The sequence below is a fragment of the Diplotaxodon limnothrissa genome, linkage group LG14 (genome assembly GCF_057381915.1).
Source record: "Diplotaxodon limnothrissa isolate DT_005_m linkage group LG14, D_limnothrissa_male_GT1.1, whole genome shotgun sequence".
Lineage (NCBI taxonomy): Eukaryota > Metazoa > Chordata > Actinopteri > Cichliformes > Cichlidae > Diplotaxodon > Diplotaxodon limnothrissa.
The window spans coordinates 27,234,078-27,259,295 of record NC_140609.1 but is presented as its reverse complement, the minus strand read 5'-3'; the positions used below and the strand labels follow the sequence as shown (position 1 = coordinate 27,259,295).

At 37.7% G+C, this 25,218-nt stretch overlaps 2 protein-coding genes and 1 pseudogene across 2 annotated transcripts; all 3 read right to left on the bottom strand.

The window, feature by feature from the left end:
• Positions 1-3,324: 3,324 nt before the first annotated feature.
• On the bottom strand, positions 3,325-6,425 carry LOC146618997 (extracellular calcium-sensing receptor-like). Its single transcript, XM_085370881.1, has 6 exons — positions 6,298-6,425; positions 5,890-6,172; positions 4,950-5,774; positions 4,597-4,818; positions 4,385-4,508; positions 3,325-4,229 (listed from the first exon to the last, which is right to left on the bottom strand). Exons 1-6 carry the CDS (start codon positions 6,414-6,416, stop codon positions 3,325-3,327), a joined length of 2,478 nt encoding a protein of 825 aa, XP_085227007.1. The 5' UTR covers positions 6,417-6,425.
• A 3,510-nt stretch (positions 6,426-9,935) lies between these two features.
• Positions 9,936-13,172, bottom strand: LOC146618996 (extracellular calcium-sensing receptor-like; annotated as a pseudogene).
• A 699-nt stretch (positions 13,173-13,871) lies between these two features.
• Positions 13,872-14,486, bottom strand: LOC146618995 (uncharacterized). Its single transcript, XM_085370148.1, has one exon. The coding sequence runs from the start codon at positions 14,484-14,486 to the stop codon at positions 13,872-13,874; it is 615 nt and encodes a 204-aa protein (XP_085226274.1).
• Positions 14,487-25,218: the final 10,732 nt, after the last annotated feature.

The window sequence follows — 25,218 nt, the reverse complement described above, 5'->3', positions numbered from 1 at the left end:
ATCTAATATGATGGCATGGCCATGTCAGTGCTCTGTCATTCTCCTTTTCAGACTCTCATTCGTGCAACCCACCCCCTTCCCATCTCCACCTCAACTGAGTCATTCAGAGCTCCATCAAGTCTACATCTTTACCATCACCAGTGTTCAAACTCCAGAAGATCATGCCCTATATCCTATTGCTGCTAGGATTCTGTTCTGTTAAACCCCAAGATGTGTCAAAGCTGCAGATTCTAAATGAGTGCTTAGAATCCATCAAAGGTTGGATGGCTGACAACTTCCTCCAACTTAATGAAGAAAAGACTGAAGTCCTTGTATGTGGTCCTGACAGACATGTACCTATGATAATGAATGCTCTTGGTCCTCTTTCAACATTTGTGAAATCATCTATCGGGAACCTAGGGGTAATTTGTGACTCTGCTCTTACTTTGGATGTTCACTCAAATCTCTGGTTTGGTCTTGCTTCTATCATTTAAGAAACATTTCTAAATTAAGTCCTATTGTATGGACATTGTTATTGCATATTCATTCATTTCAGTTTGTACTAGTTTGGACTACTGTAACTCATTGTTCACTTGTCTAAGCAAGGGCTCCCTGGAGCGTCTGCAAAGTGTCCAAAATGCTGCAGAAAGGCTTCTGACCAAAACATCTAAGTACTCTCATGTGACACTGTTGCTACTACAGCTCCATTGGCTCCCCGTTGAATTCAGAGTGCATTTTAAGATTCTGGTTCTGAGCTTTAAAGCTCTTCATGGACAATCACCAGCCTACATTACTAAACTTTTACAGCCCTATGTCCCTAGGAGGTCCCTGAGATCATGTGATCAGTGCCTACTTGTTATTCAGCATACAAGGCTGAGAACCAAGGGAGATAGAGCTATTGCCACTGTAGCCTCCAGACTGTGGAACTCTCTTCGTCTGAGTTTAAGATCTGTGGACTCATTTAAAAACAACTAAAAACGCATCTTTTTAGAATTGCATTTTGTTAACTTTTGTCTATTTCTGTTTTATACTCTGTCATCCCGTTGTGGAGCACTTTGTGATCGTTTTATCTAGAAAGGTGCTTTAAAAATAACATTTTACTTTACTTACTTTAATTTACTTCTACCACGATGGGTCATCTGAGTCTAATCACCCAATTCAATTAATTTCAATAAACTTCAATTCAGTTCAATTTTATTTACTGTATTTTCCGCACTATAAGGCGCACTTAAAATCCTTTAATTTTTTTCAAAAATTGACAGTGCGCCTTATAATCCGGTGCGCCTTATGTATGAATTCTGGTTGTGCTTACTGATCTCGAACTGATTTTTTGTGGTACATGGCGCTCAAAAATATGTCAAAAAATGTTTTAGTACGACTTTGGTAAGCTACGAACCACACCGCTTGATGGATTGTCGGAGCATTACGTCTACCGTAGTCAAGAGCCTCGCGGAGTAATCTGGGTCCAAAACTCCATCCACTTCAGGCCCAAAGTCAAACGTACACTGCAGTATCACTGAGAGTTAAAAACTCTAAATTCTTTCATCTTTGATAAAATGATGAACGTTGCTGCTTTGCCAGGTGTAACAATTGAGTTTAACATCCAGGCATCAATGAAAACAGAATTTATTAAATTTCAGTTAGAAGTTAGCTCGCTAGCTTCAACCTAAACATGATATACTATGTTCTGACTGAGAGATTAGAAGGTACAGCTCTGCTATCACTTCCAACATAAATGAAGACAGAAAACTAAACAGCAATGACATTTGTAGGGTTACTGAAGTTGGACTAGCTGGTATATAATGATGTGCTATGTGATCGCTTGCGACACAGCTATGTTAGCATAACATAAACACAGTGAAGCTGGAGGATGAATGCTAGCTTTTTTTCCACTTGATAAAAGTTAATGTGAGTGTTCCAGATGGTGAGGGACAAATGCAATCGCATGGCAGGATGATGTAAACGGACCAAACTTCAGTCACGAGAACAACTGTGATAATCCATCCACAATATGAGGTTAGTCATTAATATACTGCAAAAACATGGGAATACAGCAGCTGCGAGAGAATTCAAATCAATGGTACAGAAGTGGAGGAAGCAATAAGAATGAGTCAAGTAAAATTTGATTGAGCTGACTGTTTTGTTTTGCTTAATGCGCCTTATAATCCGTGCACGTTATGTATGAAAACAGACCCGTTCATCGACAGTGCACCTTATGGTCCGAAAAATACGTTTTACAGTACCAAATCATAACAACACCTCAAGGTAGACCCTACAATAATACATGTTCAGTTCTTCCAAATGATCTCTGCCTGTTAAAATAGTTAGATCTGCCTGTAATTGCACTGAACCTCAAACAAATTCTATGAATCTAATTGAATAAAGCTTTTTCCTATTCTTTCTGTCATTCTGAATTTAGCTGTAGGTCCTCCATTAATAGTAGCTCTATAGGCAGCTGGAAAATTTTTAAATGGGCATTTTCTAAGTAAAAATGAGAACAGCCACTGGAAGAGTAAAACAGAAAAGTCATTAAAGTTCCTTCTGCCAGCCATCATTATTTAAACTGTGTAAACATCCAACTGAAGCTCCCTAAATGTTGTGTGAAAATAAAATGTAAATAGATTGACACTGTATACAGGTATGCAAATAATTACTCACATCCATTTCTTTCTGCAGCATATTTAATGTTTTGCAGTGTACTGTAATTTTGTACATAAAGTATTTACAATATTAAGTGGCTCAATATCTATTATTGAAATATACATATATTTCAAAGGCAGCATGATGGCATGGTGGTTAGCACTGTTTGACACCAATGTCTGGCTGGGACCTTTCTGTGTGGAGTTCGCATGTTCTCCCCGTGTTTACATGGGTTCTGTCCACGTACTTTGGCTTCTGCCCACAGTCCAAAGACCACATGCAGCCACGTGCCTATGTGTTAGCCTTCCAAAAGACTGGCAGTCTGTCCAGGGTGTACCCCTCCTCTTGCCCCATTGGCATAATTTTGTGCTGAACATTGGGGAGGTCAAGATCTCTGTCTGAATAAATAAATAAATAAATCTGGGTAAATTCCCAGATGATTCAACATGCAACTATTTTGCTGGTGATACCTGAAATGAGTAAAGAAAATCAACAGCCTATTTATGCAAAACGATACATAACTTTATTGGGGGGGGGTTACATTGGTTGGGTCCGATTATTGGGGGGGGGTCGTAACCCCCTAACCCACCTGGAAATTATCCCCCTGGCTTGCCCTATGATGGCTGGGATAAGCTCCAGCGCCCATACAACTTGCATTTAGAAACATAAAACTGGTGTTTTAAAATTGAGGAATTATATATTTTTTTACTTAATACTTTTTCCTATAACATGTTTCTTGGTATTTTTTTCTGGCTTAAGAATTATTATGTAACACTTGGGTGCAAAAGTACAAATTAATAAGCCAAAAGCTGAAGACAAAATTGCAAATATTTCTACAGCTACAGTGAACTTTCCAGGAGAGCTGATGTATGCTGGGATGAAGGTAATCCACACAGCACAGAATATCAGCAGGCTGAATGTGATCAATTTGGCTTCATTGAAATTATCAGGAAGTTTTCTTGCCATAAATGCCAGGATCAAACAAATGATTGCAAGGATCCCTATGTATCCCAACACTGCATAAAAAGCAAACTCAGAGCCTGTGTTACATTCCAGAGCAATCATTCTATTGCTGTATGTAAACAACTTATGTGGGTAAGGTGGGCTTAAAGTCAGCCACAACACACATATTACTATTTGAATCAAAGTGCAGGAGCAAACAATAATTCTTTGTTGTGCGTGACCAAACTTTCCAGCAACTTTGTTGCCAGGAAATGTGGCTTTGAAGGCTGTGACAACAACAATGGTTTTTCCCAAGACACAGGAAATGCAAAGAGCAAATGTCACACCAAAAGCGGTGTGACGCAGCATGCATGTCCAGACTGTTGGTTGACCAAGAAAAGTGAGAGGACAGAGAAAACACAGAAAAAGAGAAAACAATAAGAAAGAGCTCAGCTCAAAGTTGCTGGCTTTTATCACAGGAGTTTCTCTGTAGTTGATAAAAACCACCATTGTCGCCAAGGAGAGAGAGGCCCCTAACAGGGATACAAGTGTTAGAGCTATTCCCATAGGCTCATGATATTTCAGGAACTCAATTGTTCTAGGAATGCAATCATCTTTTCTCTCATTGGACCAGTATTCCTTTGGACAAGGTGTGCAGTCTGCTGCACCTGTTGAGAATAAATAGAAAGGCTGTGTTGTGTATCTAGATGTGCATATATTTTTTTAAACCTGAAACATAAACAAACACTGAGTACATCACACTATGTCTTTTGTTTCCTTCTTTTTGGCAGGATGAGTGGGACTGGGGGGCGGTATAGTATACCTGTTGAGTTGGCTATAGTTCCCTCAGCACAGGGAACACAGTCAAAACAACATATAGGTTTTCCCTTAATTTGAGCTTTCCTGGTTCCTGCTGGACAACCATTAGAACACACCGATGTGGGGACCTGTGGCAAAAGACATGTCACATTAACATTCAGGAGAACATACAGTTGTCAAATTCAATACTGCAATGGAAAATTACAGTATAATTACCATTTTTCCTGTCCTCCACACTACTTTCTCCTCTTCAATGCTGAGCTTGTAATCACCATTTGCAGCAGATGTAAAATTACCAAGTGTCACATGTTGCACTTTTCCATTTGTCAACTGCCAGTTAATAATTTCATAAGAAGCAGGAGGATCGCCATTCTCATCAAAAAACACCTTATCTCCAAACTGATTTATGAAATTCACTTTTTGCAAGCTATTACTGACCTGAAAAAACAGAGTGATTATTCATTAGATTTTTATAAGTTTATAAATGACTAATTATTATTATTATTATTATTAATTATTATTATAATTTATCTAATAATTCAGAAAAATTTCAGTTGATTATTTCTCACCTCCTTGGGCTGAATTTCTGAAAGATTCAAACATGGATTTACTGTTTTTGCTCCAACTGGTTGGCAAAATACCAGCTGATGCAGAGCATGTGCAATAGCATAAACTGCTTTATAGACATTATAGGTCACTCTGAGCTCTGTGACATTGAAGAAAACATGCTCAGAATTCATTAATGTTTCATTGCCTGTACATCTTTTGGTTGTGTCCTCAGTATCTGCATGTACCCCTGGCAAAACAGGTGTGCAGCCCACCATTATCTGCCAGAACTCCTTCACGAAAGGTGCATGTGGATCTTTATAAGGACTATTACTTGTAAGAAAGTGTTTAAGTTTAGGAATAGCCATCTTCTGCATTACAAATCCCAGGGCGCCACCAAAAGCTGTGTATATTTCAGGTGTGGAGGGCTGAGGTGCTGTTATCCAAGCCTCACTACCAAGCCACTGGATCCCTGTAATGTTTTGTTTTACTACTTCCTTCATCAAAGGAGAAAAGTCACCCTCAGGAGCAAAAGCTAGAATTACTTTGACAGTTGACTGTTTAATCATTTCTACAGCGTCTAGAATTTTATCCCTTGTATATGTACGTAGAACTGACCCAACAAAAGCAATGCAAACCCCAAGCTTTTCAACCTCCTGCTTAAAAGCAAGAATTGCATTACGTCCATAATCATTATCTGACTGTATGGCTCCAATCCACTGCCATCCAAAATGTTTGACCAGTGCAGCCAATGCCTTTGCCTGGAAGTAGTCGCTGGGGATTGTTCTAAAAAATGTAGGATATTTAGTTCTGTCACTCAGACAAGCACACGTTGAGAAGTAACTTATCTGTAGTGGAAGAAAAAAGCAACACCAACAAAATGTGATGAAAATATTCTAAGAAATTGCCTAATAAAGCATAACAAAGCCTTAACATCGCTTAATAAACAACTTTATCTCTTACTATTGGCACTTGAAATGGTCCAAGAGTTCCAGCGACAGCTAAGGACTGAGATGATCCTGCCTCTGCTATGACTGAAGATATTGTTGGAGAACAAGCAGTAGCTTTTATCCCCTGTGGTCTGCTAACTAGTGTTAGTGCAGCACGTAAAGTGTTAGTAGGAGATGAGCATGAGTTAAGGATCCTATAACCAAGAGATATATTTGGAAGGAAAGCAGGATCATTGTTTATTTCTGCAACAGCAAACATCATCGCCTGTGTCCATCGAAAAGCTCGTAGGTCAAACCTAAAATGTGTCATTACAAAAAATCACAATTATAGAATTGCTGCTGAACAATTCTATGTAACATAACATTAAAGATGCAAGCGTAAAGAAGCATGTATGGAGAAGTCTAATGTATCAAGACTTACACTGCACAATTCACTCCAGGAGGCTCACTCTCAAAAGTATAAGTGCTGCTGACCTCTTTGTTAAAAACTGGAAAAATCCCACCGATCATTATGTCACCCTGCTCAAACAAACTTGGCATGTTAAATTTGCCAAGCAGCTCACAGCCAGAAACTATGCTCAAGTACTGTATGGAAAGAAAAACAAAAACAGTTCTCTGCATGTTTACACTGCACTTCTAAAATCAAATGAGGATAGAGCTTTTATAATGAGCTGGACAAAGGCAAATATCCCAAGGCAGCAATCTGAGCACAACAAGAAAAGGTGACTGCTCAAAAGAAGGTTCACATATCCAGTGCTGCATGTAACGTAACAGACATGTCCACATGTAATCAATTCCCTACAGATAAAGCAGTTTATTCAACACACTGATAATTCAAAGAGTGTCAAATGCAAATAATGTACTGAATAGTAACTAAGTATCTATTCAATTTTATTCAGTTTCATTTATACAGTGCTAAATCACAACAACAGTCACCTCATGGCACTTTGTATTATAAGGTAGACCCTACAATAATAATTGTAGGGTCTATTGTAGGGATATCTGCAATGTCTTAAACTGAAGCAATTTCCCCACGGGGATTAATAAAGTATACATTATATTACCTGAACATCTCAGATCATCATTTTACATGAAACTGGGATTATCTGAGGTTAAAGTTATTAATAATTGTTTCAATTTTGCAGGTTGTGCTTAACAAAGGATAGACTATGTCTTCACCAATGTTCCCTCTAAGCTGTGCGCGTGCGCAATTGCGCACTGCTGGCATGGTCTCTGCTCACAGAAAATCTGTGTTGCGCACAGAAAAAAATCTAACCTGAATTGAAATTAAAATTAATACTTTAACAATTCTGTTTTGCAGTGTTAGTCAGTGAGTGACTGGCTGCTCCCGTATGGGATTAGAACGATGCCCCCCAATCCCATAGTCCAGCCAATAATGCGATTCACATTCGTATATACGCAGCTAATCAATGTCGTTGACAGGCTATGACAGCGCCCTTACGTGCCGACACCAGTGTTTTAGCTAGCAAACTGTCGTGGCTGATGTGGAGTGAAGCCACGTTAATGACAACGTGTACAACCATTGGAGATGTGAGCAGGACAGACGGAACAATTGACGGAAAAAGTGTGGACTTTGTACCAGTTTTTAAATTGTGTTGATAGGCCACGTAAAACCAGAGTTGTGATAAAAATATATGCAATGTTTGGTTTTCTTCCTGAATACTATCATTGTTTATATTTACTGCGGGAAGAAATGGTAAAAACTGCGTTTTATAAGGAAAACGCTCAAAAGCACTCTCTGCCTGTGAGCAAAGACAAAACTAAAAACCCCACCCATTCCTATTCGTCGAAAAAAGTACCATGTCGACCAATCAAAAAATGATATGGCAACATGGCATTTAGTTGTTTAGGAAGGGGGGAAGTTTTAGGAGTGACGGCGGTGTTTTGAGATGTGAGAGATTTTCGACGTTTAGCGTAAATCTTGTGTAGTTAGTGTGTAGTGTAGTCAATAGTTTTGCTGTGTGTGTCAGAACAATGAGGCCATTGCTGAATGTTACAGGTTTTACAGGAGTGATACATCTCCTGTTGTCAGGCCTGCAGGTATCAGGCTGTTGTTCTCCTTTATCTCATAGTGGACAGAAATTATTTTTTGGAGTGGCACAAATAATTTATGTGGCATCAAATTTAATGCAGAACAGCTGATTGTTCTGTAAATAGTTTGAAATGTTTATTTAAAAAAACGCCTTGGCTGCATTTTTAGGTAAACAGCTGCAAAAAACTTTGTTGTTTGCATAACTCAGTTACTCTTTTAAAGAAGTAACCATATAATTAATTGCCCAGCACTGGTCATTATATACTGTATTTTGCAGACAGAGAGTTACAGGACTCTCTCCCAGACCACAGACTCATACTCATAATACAAGTCAGAGCTTTATTAAAAAAGAAAGAAAGAAAGAAAGAAAGAAAGAAATTTGTGTTTTCAAAATTGGAGTTCAAGTTGTTTTTACTTCCAATAGTGTTAACATACTACACAGGTCATGAACAAGATTTTCTTTTTTAATTTTCATTGTAAGTGGGATAAAGCAGTTAATTAAAAGTAGTCTAACATAAATGTAAATGCTGTAATTTGATTATCTTAATAAACCATGGATGGAGTCGATGCTGGCGTGACCACAGTGCTCTCGTCTAATGTTGCTCACAGTGGTCCAAGGGACCGCTTAGGGAGTTTGTGTGTTCGCTCCGACACATGAAAAATTAGACGGAACATTGGTCTTTACTAAAACAAAGTAAAGTTTTTAGGAATTTAACTATTTTTATTGCTTTGAAAATATAGCCAAATTATTTATATAGCCAAATCGCAACAACAATTCTACTAAATACATACAAAAAGCATGTCACGCCTTCAATATGAAATGCAATTCAAAATCTCACTAAGCAGTGCTAGCTCTATTTGCCTGAAAATGTGAAGGGAGCAGTTAAAATCCCAACCTGATTTAGATGTAGCTAATTTTAGTAACATAGTATAAGACGTCTGTGCTGAGTATGGCCTAGAGTCCCGAGGTCAGAATGGGAGACAATCCCAAGGGTGGTTGAGAATGACCGAACTAAGTTCGTGTGGGACTTCCAGATACAGACAGATAAGATGGTGGTGACTAACCAACCGGATGTTGTAGTGGTAGACAAGCAGAAGAAGACGGCCGTAGTGCTAGACATAGCGATACCGAACAACATCCGAGATCTCTGTCCAGAAGAGTTCAGTCCTAGGAACAGCTAAGATACTGTGCAGGACCCTCAAGCTCCCAGGCCTCTGGCAGAGGACCTGAGCTTAAAGGAGAGACTGCCCACAGGGGCGAGAGTGGAATATGTATAATATATATATTATGATACTTCATAACTTCGTAAAGTAATATATATAATATAATTAATTACTTTTCAAGTAACACTAGTACGCCCCAGAACTGCACAAGGGGGTAATTCTGCCCTGCAATAATGGCATTTTTAAGTAAGATTTGACAAAACAAGTAGAATTTTTAGGCAGTTTATTTGTTTTTAAAGATGATTTAGATATTTTCTTTGCAGGCTGTAAAGTTAAAATACAGAAGAATGTGCCAATAAACAAAGGGTAACAAATAGCTAAAGAAAACAAACCGCTAAACCATCTAAATTATTACATTCTCACTGAAAAAGAACATAATGAAAAAAAAGAAAGAACATTGGAAAAAGCTTCTCTGGTAAATGGTAAATGGCCTGTATTTGTATAGTGCTTTAGTTATTCCCTAAGGACCCCAAAGCGCTTTACACTATATTCAGTCATTCACCCATTCACACACACATTCACACACTCTGTGTGAAAATGTATCAAAGAAGGTTTGAAACATATTACAAATGAAGCTTGTGTCAAATATATGTAGTAGTTAAGTTCAAATTTTATATTCCTTTACTCAACAGCCTCCCGGATAAACAGAAAAGAGGAAAAAAACCTTTAATCTATGTTTTCAGTTTATTCAGCATCTCACAGCTAAAAAAATTAAAACAGACTACACAGATACAGTAAAATTATTTCTATGATTCATACACCAGGACCAAATAAATTACAAATTACATCGTTCTTAGTGGTATTTTTCCCATCAAATGCTTTTTAGAATTTTGTTCTGGCCTAAATATGATTATATAACATTTTGGAACAAAAATGCACACCAACAAACCAAAACTTGATGCCAGAATGGCAAATATTTCCACAGCTACAGTGAATTTCCCTGGAGAGCTGACATATGCAGGGATAAATGTGATCCATACTGCACAGAATATCAGCATACTGAAAGTGATCAGTTTGGCCTCATTAAAGCTATCTGGCAGTTTTCTAGCAAGAAAAGCAAGTATAAAACACAAGATAGCAAGAAGTCCAATATAACCCAGGACAGCCCAGAATCCAACAGCTGAACCCAGAGCACACTCTAAGATGATCTTTTCTTTATAGTAGTCAATGTTCATGTTTGGGAATGGGGGGTTTATTGTTAGCCAAAGTATACATATCATAACCTGAATCAGAGTAAATATCAGAACAGTGAGCCTCTGTTGTACAGGCCCAAACCACTTCATGACATTACTGCTTGGAAGTGTAGCTCTGAAGGCCATTAAAACCACTATTGTTTTCCCCAGAACGCAAGAGATACAGAGAACGAAGGTAATGCCAAATGCTGTGTGTCGTAGCATGCAGGACCACTCGGAGGGACGCCCGATGAACGTCAGAGAACACAGGAAACACAGTTTCAGTGAGAATAACAGCAGGAAGCTCAGCTCAGAGTTGTTTGCTCTTACAACAGGAGTCTCTTTATGAGTCAAAAATATTACTGATATCATTAGTGCTAAAAACACACCAATACAACTAAATGCAGTTAAAAGTGCCCCCATGATCTCTTTGTAGGAAAGGTATTCAGTAGGTTTTGGAAGACACTTGTCTCTGTTTTCATTTGGCCAAAATTCAGGTGGACAGAGCAAACAGTCAGGAGAATCTGTGACAGATGTAAATGACAGAAAATATAAGTATAGTATATCCAAGATATATAATCAATTGAAACATTCGGTGGTTCAAATATTTAAATGTTTTTGATATATATTCATTCAGGACACTAGAACTGATTTTAAATAGGTATCCTTACTCACTTGTCTGATTACTAATTGTTCCCTCGGGGCATTTAAAGCAGTCAAAGCAGCAAACAGGCTTATTCTTGTTTATAGCCTTTCGAGTCCCTGGCAGACATGGTTCTCTGCAGACAGACCTGGGAACCTGATTCGGCAAAATTCAACATGTTAAAACTCAATACTGAAACACAAAATATGTTTTCTTAATAACATTAAAATGTTTCTAAAACTGCTGTGAAGAAAAGATTATTTTTAAATCTATGAAATGTCCATAGTGTTGAGGGAAATTACCTCACTACTGTTTCCTCCCCAAACTATGATGACATCTTCTTTTAGTCTGAATCTTTCCTCCTTTGGAAAAGAGGCATCATATTGACCAATAATACTAATTTCAGCAGAGCCGTCCTCTTTCATCTGCCAGTTTACTAAGTCATAGAGGGCAACTGATTGCCCATATTCATCAAATAAAACCCTGACCCCATTCTTAGTTGTGAAGTTCACATACTTAATGTGTTCGAGCACCTACAGAAAGACAATTAGCACATTTTGTCATATATAAAATCATTAAATAGTCAGAATTTAACAGAAAACAAACAGAAAACAACAATAAATTTAATGATTAGAGACAAAGATCAAATAATTTCGATATATTAGGACTTACCAACTTAGGTTGAACCTCATTTTTGTTCACACAAAGCTTCCCTGTTGTAGGATTTGAGCCATTCTGACATTGCAGTAGAGTGTGTAGGGCATATGCTACTGAATACACCGCTTTATATACATTATTCTCTTCCCTGAAATATGCCACATCTGTGTAATCATTTGAGACTGTTCGCAGGTCCTCTGCACCAGTACACATAGTAGAAGTGTTTGATGGAGAGTAGCTGCAGTCAAAGAATTCCTCCCAGAAAGCTTTAATTAATGCACTCTGTGGCTCATCAGAAGGCTTCAAACCAAGTAAGAATTCTCCAAGACCTGGTATGGATGCCTGAGGGAGCGCAAAGCCCATTGCCCCATGTAAAATGTGCTTTCTGTCAGCAGAAGCCAGGTCTGGTTGCATTATCTATGACTCTGTGCCAATCCACTGCTTTCCAGTAATTTTATAAGTTTCAATTTCTGACAGGAATGATTTGGCATAAGACAAGGACATAAACAAGAGGACCACATTTGATGAGGACTCCAGTAGTGTGTCTAGAATAACACTGAAAAGTTTTTTGCTTGTTTGTGAGTAGGGCAGACTGTATTCAATACATATGCCTTCTTTCTTTGCTTCCTTAACAAAGTCAGCTGTACCATCCTCTGAGTACATGCCTATTGAATAAATAACTCCCACCCAGTGCCAGTCAAAATATTTCATAAGCTGTGCTAGACCACTGATTTGGTAGCGGTCACTTGGCACCGTTCTGAAGAAGGTGGGGTAAAGTCTTCTGTCACTTAAGCAAGCACAGGTTGAAAGGTGACTCACCTTCAAAAAAAAAAAAGCAAACACAACAATCCTTTTTATGTTTTAAAGATAGACAAACTCAATAAACAGTATTCAAAAGTTATCCCTCCCAGTCACTTCTGCTCACCTGTGGAACTGATAGTGAACTTAATATGAGGTTTATGTCTCCACTTACTCCTGATGAAGAATGGCCAACTAGAGCCTGGACCTGATCACTGCAGCTTTTTGAATTCTCTCCACTTATAGCCTCTACAGCTGCCCGTATTAGGTTTTCACTCCCGCAGCCATTATACACCCTATAACTCAGACTCACTCCAGGAAGCAGTATAGCATCTCTATTGATCTCCTCCACAGTAAAAATCATTGTCCTGGCAAATTTCAGTTCCCTGTCATTCCGTCTGTAAAGAAAGGGTCAACTGTTGATGCTATACACATAAAAAAAATATTTCACATTATCATAATGCACTATATCAGAAAGACATGAAGTATTCTACTAGCATAACATACAGCTGTTATTTATTTATTTTAATCATATTCACTTACTTTGTGCAGTATGTGTATGGAAGTGCTTGGTAGTTATTATCTATAAGTGTCCTTGTACTAGACATAGAGAAAAGTCCTCCTATAATTAAATCACCTTCTTTAGAAAACTCCATGAATCCTGTCTGTCCAATCAGTCTGCATGTATTGTTGTCAGACTTTATCCTTGCCAGCAGAGTGAATAAAATCAAAGTGATCATACTCATCATGAGCTGCCCTCCCCTTCACTGAAGTAGTTGTGTGCTCGGAGCTGACCTTTATAGTTTTTCTTCAATCATCAGAGAAATGTCTCCATCGATTGTGAGCACTTTCCCCATTCTCAAAAGATTATTTTGTTATTTTGCATCACTGAAACTACTTCTATCTCTACTTCTGCTATTTGACTTGTAAAAGACAAGCAATTAAAATGTTCTTTGAGAATCTAAACAATACTTCATGGTATATTGGTTTAATATTAACTCTATATTATGTGTGATATTCTGAAGTACATTTGATTATGTAATCTAATCAGTATTTCATTTTTAACTGGCCAGATATTCTATCTGTTTATTATTGTTTCTGGCATCAAATTGTGCTTTTTTCTTATCTGATGATGGTGCTTTGTTTATATACAAACAACAATATTTGTATTCATGTGAAAAAAAATGGAATTGTGTTTAAAAAAACATAAAAGCAATACTTCTTGGACCAATATTAATGGGACGTGCTCTACGCACTCTTCTGAGTAATGTTTCTTTCCACAAGGAGCAAACAGGCAAAAAAAAAAGAACAGGAAAATGGCGTACAAGAGGACACAGATGGATGCTTTTATTATACATCTTTGATCTGCATTAATACAAATGTTCATTTTGTTTTCACATTTCATATGACAGCTGTAGTGGAGAGAGATGGATGCTTGAAAATGACCTTCATATTAACCTATTGATCTTGACAATTAAGAGATACTTTGTTGGAATCCTAGAATTCTGGTGGCAGGTGACCAGTTGCACATGAAAAAGGACACTCAAGAAACTGACTTTTGTTAGGATGGATTGTCGCAAACTTGAAAGGGAAACTAACACACAGCACAAAGTAGCTAATAGTTCTATCTGCCTTAACACACCCCAGGATCTCAGTGCTGATCCATCAGTTCCCTCAATAAGTAGGTCTTTTGACATGTGTTTCATGTTATTATTGAGGAGAAAAATACTAAAGGTCAGCCAGATGAGCAACACAGCAACAAGTTGGGCATTTAATCGATAGCGTGTTGAAAAAAACAATTTCATGACAGGATGAGCTGCCTTGAAGATAATTAATACATGAAAAGTTCTCCCCACTACACAGGTCAAGCATGCAAGTATTATACACCACTGAGATGGCTGGTAGATGTTGACTGATGCAGAAAAGTTGCAGTTATGATGCAGGCTGTCTCTGTTTGATGACATTTCTATTCTTGTCATGTGCATTGCAAACAGCAACAGAGCTGCCTGAAAAATTTTGCCCACCCATTTACTGGAATCTGTTGGCTGCACAATTTTGCCCATGTAAACAGTAACTCTGACGCCATCTGTATGAAAAGAAAGTTACGCTTTTTTATACAACTGTTCAGGCACGGTATTAAAGAACTTGTGTATTTATTTGTTTATTACCTGCTGGTGTTAGAAACACTTCTTTTGGGTAGTGTGTTGAATAGACCTTGGATGACATCTGCTGATGAAATAAAAAAAATAATCTGTTATTGGATCGTCATCATAGACAAAACAAATGGAGATGGACAAAACGAAAATCTCAAAACACACAATTTGACATATTAATTGCACACATATCTTATTGCAGCTAATCTTGACATAAGCTCTTCAGTTTTTCAAAGGATTCTTGGCTCATTTTGTTGTCAGCAACATTAAAATATTAACACACTGTGGAATTTGGGGTCTTTATATACAGGAACGAGAATGAGTTTGCCCTTAAAGTACACATTACAGATGCATATACAATCCATTTTTTTTCTGGTGGTACACCAGGACAAGAGTAATAATGTGGGTTCAATGTGCCAGAGATCTCAGAAGAACAGATGGGCTGGTATTTCTGTAATTTAAATGTATCCTTTAATGATTAGAATATATCTGGATGAAGGCTAATTACAGATAATACATAGGATTACAATTTGTATTGAATTGGCATGAGCAAAAATGTTTCAGTGCTCTAAATTCACATCTCATTTTTTATACAGTAGGATTCATTTTATTTTTCTATCATAAATCCGGCAGTTACCTGTGTCAGGTGGGGAACACAGTTGGTCTTGGACAGCAAATATACCAAGAACTGTAGAATTCTACATTTATGTACATGCTTGCTTCCCTTATCTTCATTCACAGTGTACTTATATTCTTGAAGCAGGTGTACACACCCATTGGAGACCATGCAGTTCAAAGGCAGATCCACAAAAACTGTATAGTCTGTTTTGATCCTCTCTTGTGTGAAAATATTATTAGAGCCAACAGTAATTTCAGAAGTCCTAAAAAAATGAGAAAAGAATTATAAACATTTTTAAATAGCATTTTAGAAGTCTTCATGAATTCATTACACTTATTTACAGTCAAATTGCTTGAATTTCCATTTATTCATTATTTGTAGGCACATAAAAATGACTTAATTTCATTTAAATAAGATGGAAGGATAAAATTATGGTAAACCATTTTTAAATATGAAATGCAAAACTAAAAAAAGTATCATAACACAGCACTGAGCCTGTTACTTTGCCTATAATTACAGTAATATACTAATGACTTGAAATTGTAACATATTTGAAATCAAAACATATTATCATTTATGGTATTTAGACTCCCAAATTTCTGGGAAAACCACACCGGCTAACCATGTACACACAGATCACCAGTCAGGTTGTAATTTACTCACCTGTAACATGTCTGTATTAGTTTTGTGCTGTCATTGTCATGAATGGCAACATTTTTACACAATGCTGCAAAGGCCTTTGTTTCTTCATAATGCTCATGCAGGTCCAGGTTGCGCCATGTCTCACATGACAACACCCAAATGAACAGTGTTAGGAAAACAAATGTGACTGTTGTCATCTCAGAGCCTTGCCTTTGGCATGCATGCTTCTTAGAGGGACGTGTTTTATAGCTTCTTCTCTGTAGCAAAAAAAAAGTGTAGCCAAAACAATGGGCCACTCTCATTGGTACATGGAATAACTGTTGTTGCTGTTGTAATCTTTTTTTTTTTTAATTAGGAATATCAGCTATAACACATGTGTCCGGTTTCCTAAAAATGTTTACTAAAAAATGTCTTCGACTGTTTACTGAGACCAACACAATAAGGGCCTGTAAGTTTTTACAGCTGTTCCTGTAAATCAGCTCTTATATCCATCCACTTTCTTCATTGCTCACTCAGTTTGGAGTGACAGGAATTTTGGATCTATCACAGCTGTAATAGGGTGAAAGGCAGAGGACACCCTCAGTTGTTTGCCAGTCTATGGCAGGGCTAACACAAAGAGACAGACAGCTATTCACACTCACATCTATGTCAAATACAGGAGTCTTTAGACAATTTGAGGAAGTTGGAACACCCAGAAAGAAACCTCACAAGCCCAGGAAAACTATGCAAACTCCACACAGAAAGACATCAGCCAGTCAGTATACTGAAACCCAGGACCTTCACCACTGGACAACAACAACAATAATAATAATAATAATAATAATAATAATAATAATAATAATAATGATAATAATAATGATAATAATGATGATGATGATGATAACCAAAATAATAATAACAATTTTATTAATATATATAATTTGTTTGTTAATAGAGTAGAATATGTTGAAGTTCTTTTATTAGGAATGTGTTCTAGGAAACACAGTTGCTAAAATCATTATTAAATATGCTTACAGATTAGTCATTAATGATTATTAGCTTATATAAAATATTGTCTATAAATTAATAATGACAAAAAATAGGTTTGATTTTTAGCAAGAGTATCAATTACTCCTTAAGAGTGTTGTCTTGAAGGCCATTAAATCAATTATTGTTTTCAATAAAGAATATAAATGTGATTCGAATTTTTGTGTATGGCACCATGCAGGAAGCTCAGCAGAGGTCTCGGTCACTACTTGATCAGGCCTATTAATGATGTTAAATAGATCGACGGGAGCTCTGCACAAAAAAAAAGTAGTTTCTGCCTTCAAGAATGCAAGTCTCTATATTTATTAGTATTTTCTCACAATTAGCTAGTAATCAGTCTGACAGTTGAAAATCCCCACCAAGCCAACCTATTTTTAGAAAGAGACAAAATTTACTGATAAATTAATATGCTAATAAGGAAAAAGACAAAGCATATTATAGATATAGCAAAGGCCAAAATTTAATTTGGAATGTTCTTAATGTTTGTTGTGCACAAGAATGTTGTCATAAAAGCAATCTTCAACAGTCCCTGGAATGGAGGGCAACCATGGCTGTAAAGTAAATGGTAAAATGGTAAATGGCCTGTATTTGTATAGCGCTTTACTAGTCCCTAAGGACCCCAAAGCGCTTTACACGTTCAGTCATTCACCCATTCACACACTGGTGATGGCAAGCTACACAGCCACCCTGGCGCACTGACAGAGGCAAGGTTGCCGGACACTGGCGCCACCGGGCCCTCTGACCACCACCAGTAGGCAACGGGTGAAGTGTCTTGCCCAAGGACACAACGACTGAGACTGTCCAAGCCGGGGCTCGAACCGGCAACCTTCCGATTACAAGGCGAACTCCCAACTCTTGAGCCACGATTGCTCAAGAAGTAACACAGGAACAGTGTGCATGACAATATGGAAGAGTTATATGTACTTTAAACTGTGCTTAAATATTTGCTTCATGTTACTATGGTGGATGTGGAAGTTCTGCGCATATATGAAATTTTGACTGAAGTACGGTGTACATTTTAGGACATCGTCAGGTCTCAAGAAAAAAGTTGTCAGGTATCAGACAAAAAGTTGTCAGATCTCAGTTCTCAAAAAAAATTGTCAGGTATCAGACAAAAAATTGTCAGGTCTCATTTCTCAAAAAAAAAAAAAGTTGTCAGGTATCAGACAAAAAATTGTCAGGTCTCAGTTCTCAAAAAAAATTGTCAGGTATCAGACAAAAAATTGTCAGGTCTCAGTTCTCAAAAAAAAAATTGTCAGGTATCAGAAAAAAAATTGTCAGGTCTCATTTCTCAAAAAAAAAAAAGTTGTCAGGTATCAGACAAAAAATTGTCAGGTCTCAGTTCTCAAAAAAAAAACTTGTCAGGTATCAGAAAAAAAATTGTCAGGTCTCAGTTCTCAAAAAAAAAAATTGTCAGGTATCAGAAAAAAAATTGTCAGGTCTCAGTTCTCAAAAAAAAAAAACTTGTCAGGTATCAGAAAAAAAATTGTCAGGTCTCAGTTCTCAAAAAAAAAATTGTCAGGTCTCAGTTCTCAAAAAAAAAAGTTGTCAGGTATCAGAACACAAGGTACCAGAGAGAAAATCTTCCTGCAGGTGGCGGTGTTGTCATGTCCCACCCGAATTGATTTCCAAATACGTCATCAACGTGTGACAGTGGGAGAGCGTAAGGTCATTGACCTCACCGGAGTTTTACCGCAGTTCAGGCTCCTAACGACATAAGGTAAGTTTAAATTTTGTTCATATTTTTGCTACAGTTGTGTTATATTAAGTTGCGGTTATGTTGTGAAAGTTACATATCAGAGAAGGAAAGCTAGTTTTGTACGAAACCAAATCAGTACTATTTTTGTCTGGCTAATTCATTCTAGCTAGCGATAGTGGTGAAACGTGATTTTTTTTGTTTTTTATTCGGAGATGTTTCTGTTTTATTAGGAGACTGTCTCACCCCAACATCGTCAGACTCATGGCAGTTGCCCGCACTGAGTCCTGCTTTTTGTTGGCAGCTGAATACATTCATGGCGCAACCCTGCAGCAAGTGCTTCACACAGACAGCTGCTACTCTAATAGTCTGTGTTGTTGAAGGATTCAGCACTTCTTATGTTTTTTTTAATCCATTTTTAGACAGCGATGAGATCGGCTACACACTCAGAAGCCCAGAGTTACTGTTAATATCAAAAATATAATGCTGTCCTTTGAGATTTTAACATTTAAGACTGTGAGTGTAATGGATCTAAAACTGTTTAAATCTCTACAGCCTGGTAACATGGAAACTTTAAAAACAGCAGCAGAAGGTTTCAGTAGTGTAGTCTAATTTGTTCCTTTCATTTAATAATAATCCATATTATGTATAACAGCTACATTCACCCTGGAGAGAAACTAGTGAGGGAGACCATCAGGACCAAGCTGGGTTTCCTGGGTCCAGAGGTTTGGAGAAACTTCTTCCCTTTCTTTCATCACAGCTGTCCTGTGCCAGAAGTTCTGTTGACCCACTGAAAGAGGCATCATTTAAGAAACACCAGGAACACTGAAGCTCATCGCATTGATCAAACAGGACTCATGATCTTCACCAGCAGCTCCCTCACAGGGAAATCTTCAGCACTCCTCCGTAGGCCTGCCCCAGGAGATGGATAAACCCAGCATTTCATGAACACTGTGATGGAGACCTTTGGTTTGTGTAATGTTATAAATACTCGGATACTCCCCAGAGGCTCCGGACTTTTACACAAAGGTATTATATTCAGTCCTGTAGAAAGTTATATATTTAAAAAGATATGATCCTCTCTGGTTACTCTGGTATGAATAACTCTGAATCACTTTATGGTAAATAACACACTATCTGCAAAAAACTGTGAAAACTGTGACCTTTGACCTTCATCAGGTTTTATTTAATTGTGTTAGAGAAACTCAAATGTGCTCTTTATACAGCTGAGTACATCAAGTGTTTAAAACGGAAGCTGTGCAGGTCTGAGATAAAAACTGAGGTCCTGTTAATGCTGATATATAGTGACACAGTTACATGGGTGATTAATCCTTTTGTTTTTTTGTCTTTAACTTTATCAATAAAACAGCTGCAGCTTTCACTACAGCACATGTGGTACTTTAACCTTTGTATTGTTTTCATCAGTTCATTTTGCAGTTAACATGTGAACATGTTGGATGATCTGTCTGCTGTCACTGGGTGGTGCTGAGGTCTGAATCTGAGGGCAGCTCCTGTAATCACAAAGAGAACAGAACCATCAAACTCAAATATAAATTTTATCCCTCAAAATTGAAATAAAGCTGATTCTTCTGTCCTCACACACTCAGGATCTGAAGTTGTTCTCTTACATTTTTTTCAGTATTACAGTACACTACAGTACTTTAATCCATAGTTCCTGATTAATGAAGAGCTACAAGGTACAAGCTTCTTTTTTTTTTACGTTATTGTCTTTACAGATGTGGCAAGAGACTGAAAACATGCTGTTGTTTGCACATATTTAATAATCAGCTCTGCACAGGAGCTGAAGCAGGATGCAGCCTGTTGCTTTTACAGTATAATACTTGTAATAAAAGTACAGTAACAGTAATTAGTGACTGAGTAGCCCGGAGCGTTTCTCTTGATTTCTTTAGTCGGTGTAAATTCATTCACCTGCACAGATTAGCTAAACGAACCCTGACAGCCGAGTCCTCATCTTAGCTAGCTAGGTCTCAGGACCGAGCTAAGGACGGTAGTTACGGATTAGCTGACAAACACGTTTAACTTACCGAAAAAGTGCAGCAGGGCCTTGGGTCCTTCTGTCGGGTAGTCCAGTTTACTGAAGAACACCTCAGGCTGTCAGGTTAAAACACTCGGTCGTGTTTTCGTAGCGTAAACGCTGGCCCTCCTCTCAAAGCCTACGTTCTATCTGCTATTCCCGAACAGAGATACGCAAGTTTCTCCGTGACTGCAGCTGCCAGTCAAAGCTGTTATGATGACGTTTCACCCCAATTTAACATCACCGCGGTAGGAATTAGAATCAAACTTATGGGAGAGGAGACCCCTTGAACATCAATAAGCGTGATGAGAACTATTGATAACAAAAGAAAGAACCTTTGGAAAAAAATTATCTGAGGAGAATAAATTAATTTTAGTCTGACCCCAGTCCCATCCGCTAACGTGGGGGAGGCGGGGTTTATGACGTATATACTGCAGCCAGACACCAGGGGGCGATAGAGACGTTTTGGCTTCATTTTTGGGGAGCTGTCGTGTTGTCCATCTTTTATACATTCATTGGGTGGGACATGACAACACCGCCACCTGCAGGAAGATTTTCTCTCTGTATGGTACCTTGTGTTGTGATTAGAGATGGCACGATACCACTTTTTTATGTCCGATACCGATATCATAAATTTGGATATCTGCCGATACCGATATGAATCCGTTATAGTGTTTTTTAATCAACAAAACTGTTTTTTAAATATCTTGCTGCATTTTGTATAAGTTCATACTCAAGTTTAAAACAACAACTACACTAAAGCTATTCTGTTATACCTGTATGCAAAAAAAAATATTTCATAGTTCAGCAATACTGATCAATCTAATAAACTTAAACCTACACCATACTGTCACGGTCCTGGGTCTCCTGACCCAGCGTTTTTAGTTCTTTGTGATTTTCGTATTATTGTACTTGTGTGATTTATTCCATGGCTTCTAGTTTTGATCCCTTGCCCTTCATGTCTCCCTGTGTGCCCCTCTGTGTATCTGTGAGCCCTCGTCTCTCCTTATGTTTTATTCCATGCTTCCCCTGCCCATCATGTCTAAGTTCTCCCCGTGCTCTCTCTTCCCCCCTGTGTGCCCTCTATGTATTTATGAGCCCTCGTCCCCTTTCGTGTTTATTCCGTGTCTCCCCTGCCTGTTACGTTGGTGTTCTACTCGTGCTCTCTCTCCTCCTGTCTGAACCTCTGTGCTCCTTGTTTCACCTCTCCCGTCAGTGTTCAGTTCACCCCGCCCTGTCTCGTTATGGCTATCAGTGTCACCTGTGTTCCCCGTGTGTTCCCACTCCCCTCGTTAACCCTCTGTGTATTTCTGTCTGCGTCTCCCTCTGTTCAGCGTGACGTCGTCCCTCATGTTGTGTGGATCTCCCTGTGTCTCTTCGCGTATGTTAGTTTACTTTTCCCAGTTTAGTTTTGTATTTCCTATGTTCTGCCACTCCAGCATTAAAGCTGTGATTTTGAGTTCATCTCCGTGTCTGTGAGTTTTGCGTTTGGGTCCTCCTCCTGCCTGCCGCACGGCGATTCATGACACATCCTCCCTATTCTGGTATTTTAAAGAGTACTTAGCATAAATATTAAGCAACCTAACTAATAGGGTTCCAACTCCCAGCAACAACAAAAATAAATAAATAAAAAATAGGGAACCACCCCTCACGCTCCACCTCATGATGCTTAATCGACGTAATCAACCTTAATTTGATGCAGTGTGAAAAAAAATGCACAGAAATCAATTATTTTTCAAGAAATATTAAATAGATTCAACATCTTTCTTCAACAAAATTGCAGACTGCACAGATGGTACCTTCCCAAAGGAAAAAGTACTATAGCTTACTAGGGTATATATATTAGACTTAATAGTTACTATATACAGTAATTGACTTCTATTCATTTTACATCAAATTAAAACTTTGGGTGTCAGATAATTATTTATTAAAAGCTAGACATTTTAAATGAGAATAAGAAAGAAAAGTATGTCTTTGTGCCCCCTTTTCCCTGTTAATGCCCTATCAGCCCCCCTGGCTAAACTTTGCTAGATCCGCCCCTGCACAGTTACCAGCGTCAGCTACGTAGAAAAAGATCCTCGAGTAGAAAGTAATATTAAATACATTCTAACAACAGCTGATCAAGCTTAAACGTGCTGCTGTTGTTCAGCCGCTGGTTTCCTCTTTCTGGTGCAAAGTGGGCCAAAAGCAAACTAGAGACACGGACTAGCGACAGAAAAGCCGATCAGCTGATCGTTAAGCAGTTTCATGATTGAAGTAGCAGCAAGAAGAGGCAGTCGCTCCATATATCGTTTGTTAAGCTTAACGCAGGAATGCTTTACAAACATTCAGAGATGGACTTACACACTTGCTTTACTTCTCTCGGGATAACTTTGTCGGAGATGAAATGCCGGGTTGCTAGCGAAGCTCCAAATGCTATCCAGACCACCGACAGGTCCCGCATGCCACAGCCGCTCTATCACGTGATGCATACTGCTCCGACGTGCTAACGTTCTGAGGTGAGTTACGGCGTGTTGCAAGTTTTGTGAGGTGCTTTCGTGATATTTAATGGATCGGATTACATTTTTTATTTTTCTCCGATATCCGATCCAGTAATTTAGGTCAGTATCGGACCGATACCGATACGTAATATCGGATCGGTCCATCTCTAGTTGTGATACCTGACAACTTTTTTCTTGAGAACTGAGACCTGACAATTTTTTGTCTGATACCTGACAATTTTTTTTTTGAGAACTGAGACCTGACAATTTTTTTTTTGAGAACTGAGACCTGACAATTTTTTTTTGAGAACTGACCACTTTTTTTTTTTGAGAACTGAGACCTGACAATTTTTTTTCTGATACCTGACAATTTTTTTTCTGATACCTGACAATTTTTTTTTTTGAGAACTGAGACCTGACAATTGTTTTTTCTTGAGAACTGAGACCTGAAAATTTTTTGTCTGATACCTGACAACTTTTTTTTTTTGAGAACTGAGACCTGACAATTTTTTGTCTGATACCTGACAACTTTTTTTTGAGAACTGAGACCTGACAATTTTTTGTCTGATACCTGACAATTTTTTTTTTGAGAACTGAGACCTGACAATTTTTTGTCTGATACCTGACAACTTTTTTCTTGAGACCTGACGATGTCCTAAAATGTACACCGTACTGAAGACCCCAAAATTTAAAGTGACATTTTAATTTAAAGAGACACCTGCTGCTTAAAAATGCATGATCTGCACGATCCTTGAACGTATGTGAGTTAAATGTATGCGTTCATGCCTTGCAACTAAATCTCCATCTTTGGAGATCAAAAATGTCTGCAAAAATATAAAGAAATAAAGAGATTCCGAGGGCCCTTTGGTAAAATTATCATGGGACTGAGTTTGTTTCAAAGGAATATAGAAACTACTGCCCATTCTAGGGTTGTGACCGAAAAGTGGTAAAAGAATTTAGAGGGACTGAAATTTGTTACTGTGCAATCCCATGTAATCAACTCAAGAAACTCAAGAAAATACTTTTGTATTTTTATAATTTGATTGAATGGGATTGCAACAGGTTATCATTGTAGTTTAAAAGTTATTTTTATTTATTTATTTTAACTTAGTAACTAAGAAACCTCTGTTCACACAGGCCCTGTTGGTATTAGATTATCCTTAAAAAAAATACCCATGAAAATTGCCAAATACAATTCCACTGTCCCATATTTTGCAGCAATTATTATATTTACCAGTTGGATAACGTTTCGTAACTTTGGAATTAGCATAAGCTGTCATTTATTTTACTCTTTTAGTAAATAGATTGTTTAGTTTGTATTCTTTTGGTGTAAAGGCACTGCAAGATGTCAAATGCAGCTGTTACTATTGTATGTATGTGTGTGTGTACTGTACTACAAACTGACTATAGTACATTTGTCAGTGAATTCAAAATGTATGGTATAATATTATAAAATCTTTTGATTTAAGCTCTTAAAGACACAAACTTATTCCCAGCACAAAGACAGAACTCTCTTATTAATCAAAAGCTTTTTCATTATACCTATGTTAATATTGTACAATGCAATAAAAACTTTCAAACTTGAAAAAGAGTTTGAAATAAAATTTAATTAAATTACTTATGGATCAAGGAACAGCACAGTTCAGTAGCACTGAGATAATACCTTAAATAAACAAACAGAGGAAAGAAAGGAGGCAAGAGAGCAAGAGATCAAAACAAAGACTTAATTTAATAAACATGTAACAGTTACATGTTGTGACACAGATGTTAACTAAATTAGACCTTATTATTTTCTGCTTGATGGAATATGCCACCTGTTGCTCTTGTTGTTGTGTTAAAGGATGAAGCAATCTGTTTCTGTTTTTAATCCCATGCGGCTCCTTTATTGGACTCTGGTGCAGCTGTCCCATTGGAATAAATCTATTGGGTAATAAAGTCATGCCTGAAACAGATGTGCACTTATTTGCCTTCCTCAGTTTTTCTTGTTTGTTGTTTTTTTTTTTGTATGTGCAATCTTTTATTTTATATTGCATCATTGTTCATTTGAACTTCAGCATAGAAGTTTGGTCATTACTGAACCCCATTAACGAAAACAATTCCTAATAAAAACGTTCTCGAAAGTTGATAGCAACATAAATCTTAAA

Bases quoted from the DNA above. Each gene is read 5' to 3' on its own strand.
- LOC146618997 (XM_085370881.1), bottom strand. From the start codon at position 6,416: ATGCCAAGTTTGTTTGAGCAGGGTGACATAATGATCGGTGGGATTTTT. The intron at 6,173-6,297 runs GTAAGTCTTGAT...GACACATTTTAG, and splicing joins CCTGGAGTGAATTGTGCAGT to GTTTGACCTACGAGCTTTTC. The intron at 4,230-4,384 runs GTATACTATACC...TATTCTCAACAG, and splicing joins AACTATAGCCAACTCAACAG to GTGCAGCAGACTGCACACCT.
- LOC146618995 (XM_085370148.1), bottom strand. From the start codon at position 14,486: ATGGGCAAAATTGTGCAGCCAACAGATTCCAGTAAATGGGTGGGCAAA.